Here is a 1138-nt window from a genome sequence, read left to right as displayed (position 1 = left end):
TATTAATCGGGCAACTATGGTACATTGTCTAGTACAAGGTGGAGAAATCAACGTGCATGAACTTATAGCCGAAGGAATTCAAGAGTTCGCCGAGAAGCTTGAATCAGGTGCCAGACTTTGGTACCCCAGCACCATTTTCAGATTGTGCAAAAAGGCCAAGGTAGTATTTAAAGATAGCAAACCAGACTGGGTGAACCCTGGGAAATTAATGACAGTCGAGCGATTGGTCTATACCACACCCGCTCAGCAACTAAGAAGGTCACATATAGGAAAGCAAAAAGCCAAGGAATGAACTCATCAAGAAGAATATCACCAGGAAGAATATCAACAAGAAGAGCATCATGACCCAGCCAACTTAAATATGACTCACCTTCTAAGAGCCATTGAAGATTTGGGAATGAGACATATGGAGGGACAAGAGCAAATACTTCATATTCAGTCCAAATGGATGGAACAACAAGAAGAGTGGCAGAAACAACATATGGAGCATCACCAGGAGCAATACTCCCAACTGACTCAAGCCATCCACCAAGTTACTGAGAGGCAAGAACGTCAAGATAAGCAATTGCAAGAACTCAATCAGCGGTAATTAGCTCAGATGAGAACATTCAATGAGTTCACTGTACTTAATGAAGGACGTCAATTACATAGGGAGGAGTTCAACGTAAACACTCAAGCAAGGTTGAACTACATGTCCAGTAATATGCATCATCTACACTATGCCATCCCTACATATGATGAGGTCCAAAAAGATTTTGTAGAACAAGAAGAGAGGAAGGTGAAACAACAAAAGGAAACACTCAAGAAGAAGATGGAAGATGGAGGTTTCTGGAAGAAACTGTTTGGAAAAGGCAAAGGGAGTGGGAGTACAAGCACTCAAGAGGGACACAAGGAAGACAAGCAAGGAGGAGAGCATGGACAACCACAAGAATAAAAGGTGGTGGAGTTCCTTCTTTACTCCATCTTTTTCTATGCTTTAAATAAGGAAGATCTTGTATGAAATAGAACATGCTTCCATGCTAGTTTGAACCTTTTCAATTCTGCATTTTTAGTTTTATTGCTTAGGTCTATGTTTGCTGGTTCTTTATGTCACTGCACCACTACTTTACTTAATTGTATGTTTGTCCTTAGAATCAAA

General features: G+C 40.6%; 1 protein-coding gene across 1 annotated transcript; it reads left to right on the top strand.

Annotated features, from left to right (window-relative positions):
• The first annotated feature begins 361 nt into the window (after window positions 1-361).
• On the top strand, window positions 362-934 carry LOC107469975 (uncharacterized). Its single transcript, XM_016089361.1, has 2 exons — window positions 362-585; window positions 652-934. Exons 1-2 carry the CDS (start codon window positions 362-364, stop codon window positions 932-934), a joined length of 507 nt encoding a protein of 168 aa, XP_015944847.1.
• Window positions 935-1138: the final 204 nt, after the last annotated feature.

This window comes from Arachis duranensis, chromosome 10 (assembly GCF_000817695.3).
Source record: "Arachis duranensis cultivar V14167 chromosome 10, aradu.V14167.gnm2.J7QH, whole genome shotgun sequence".
NCBI lineage: Eukaryota > Viridiplantae > Streptophyta > Magnoliopsida > Fabales > Fabaceae > Arachis > Arachis duranensis.
Note: the sequence above shows the minus strand (reverse complement) of the source record. Positions and strands in the feature narration are given on the sequence as shown.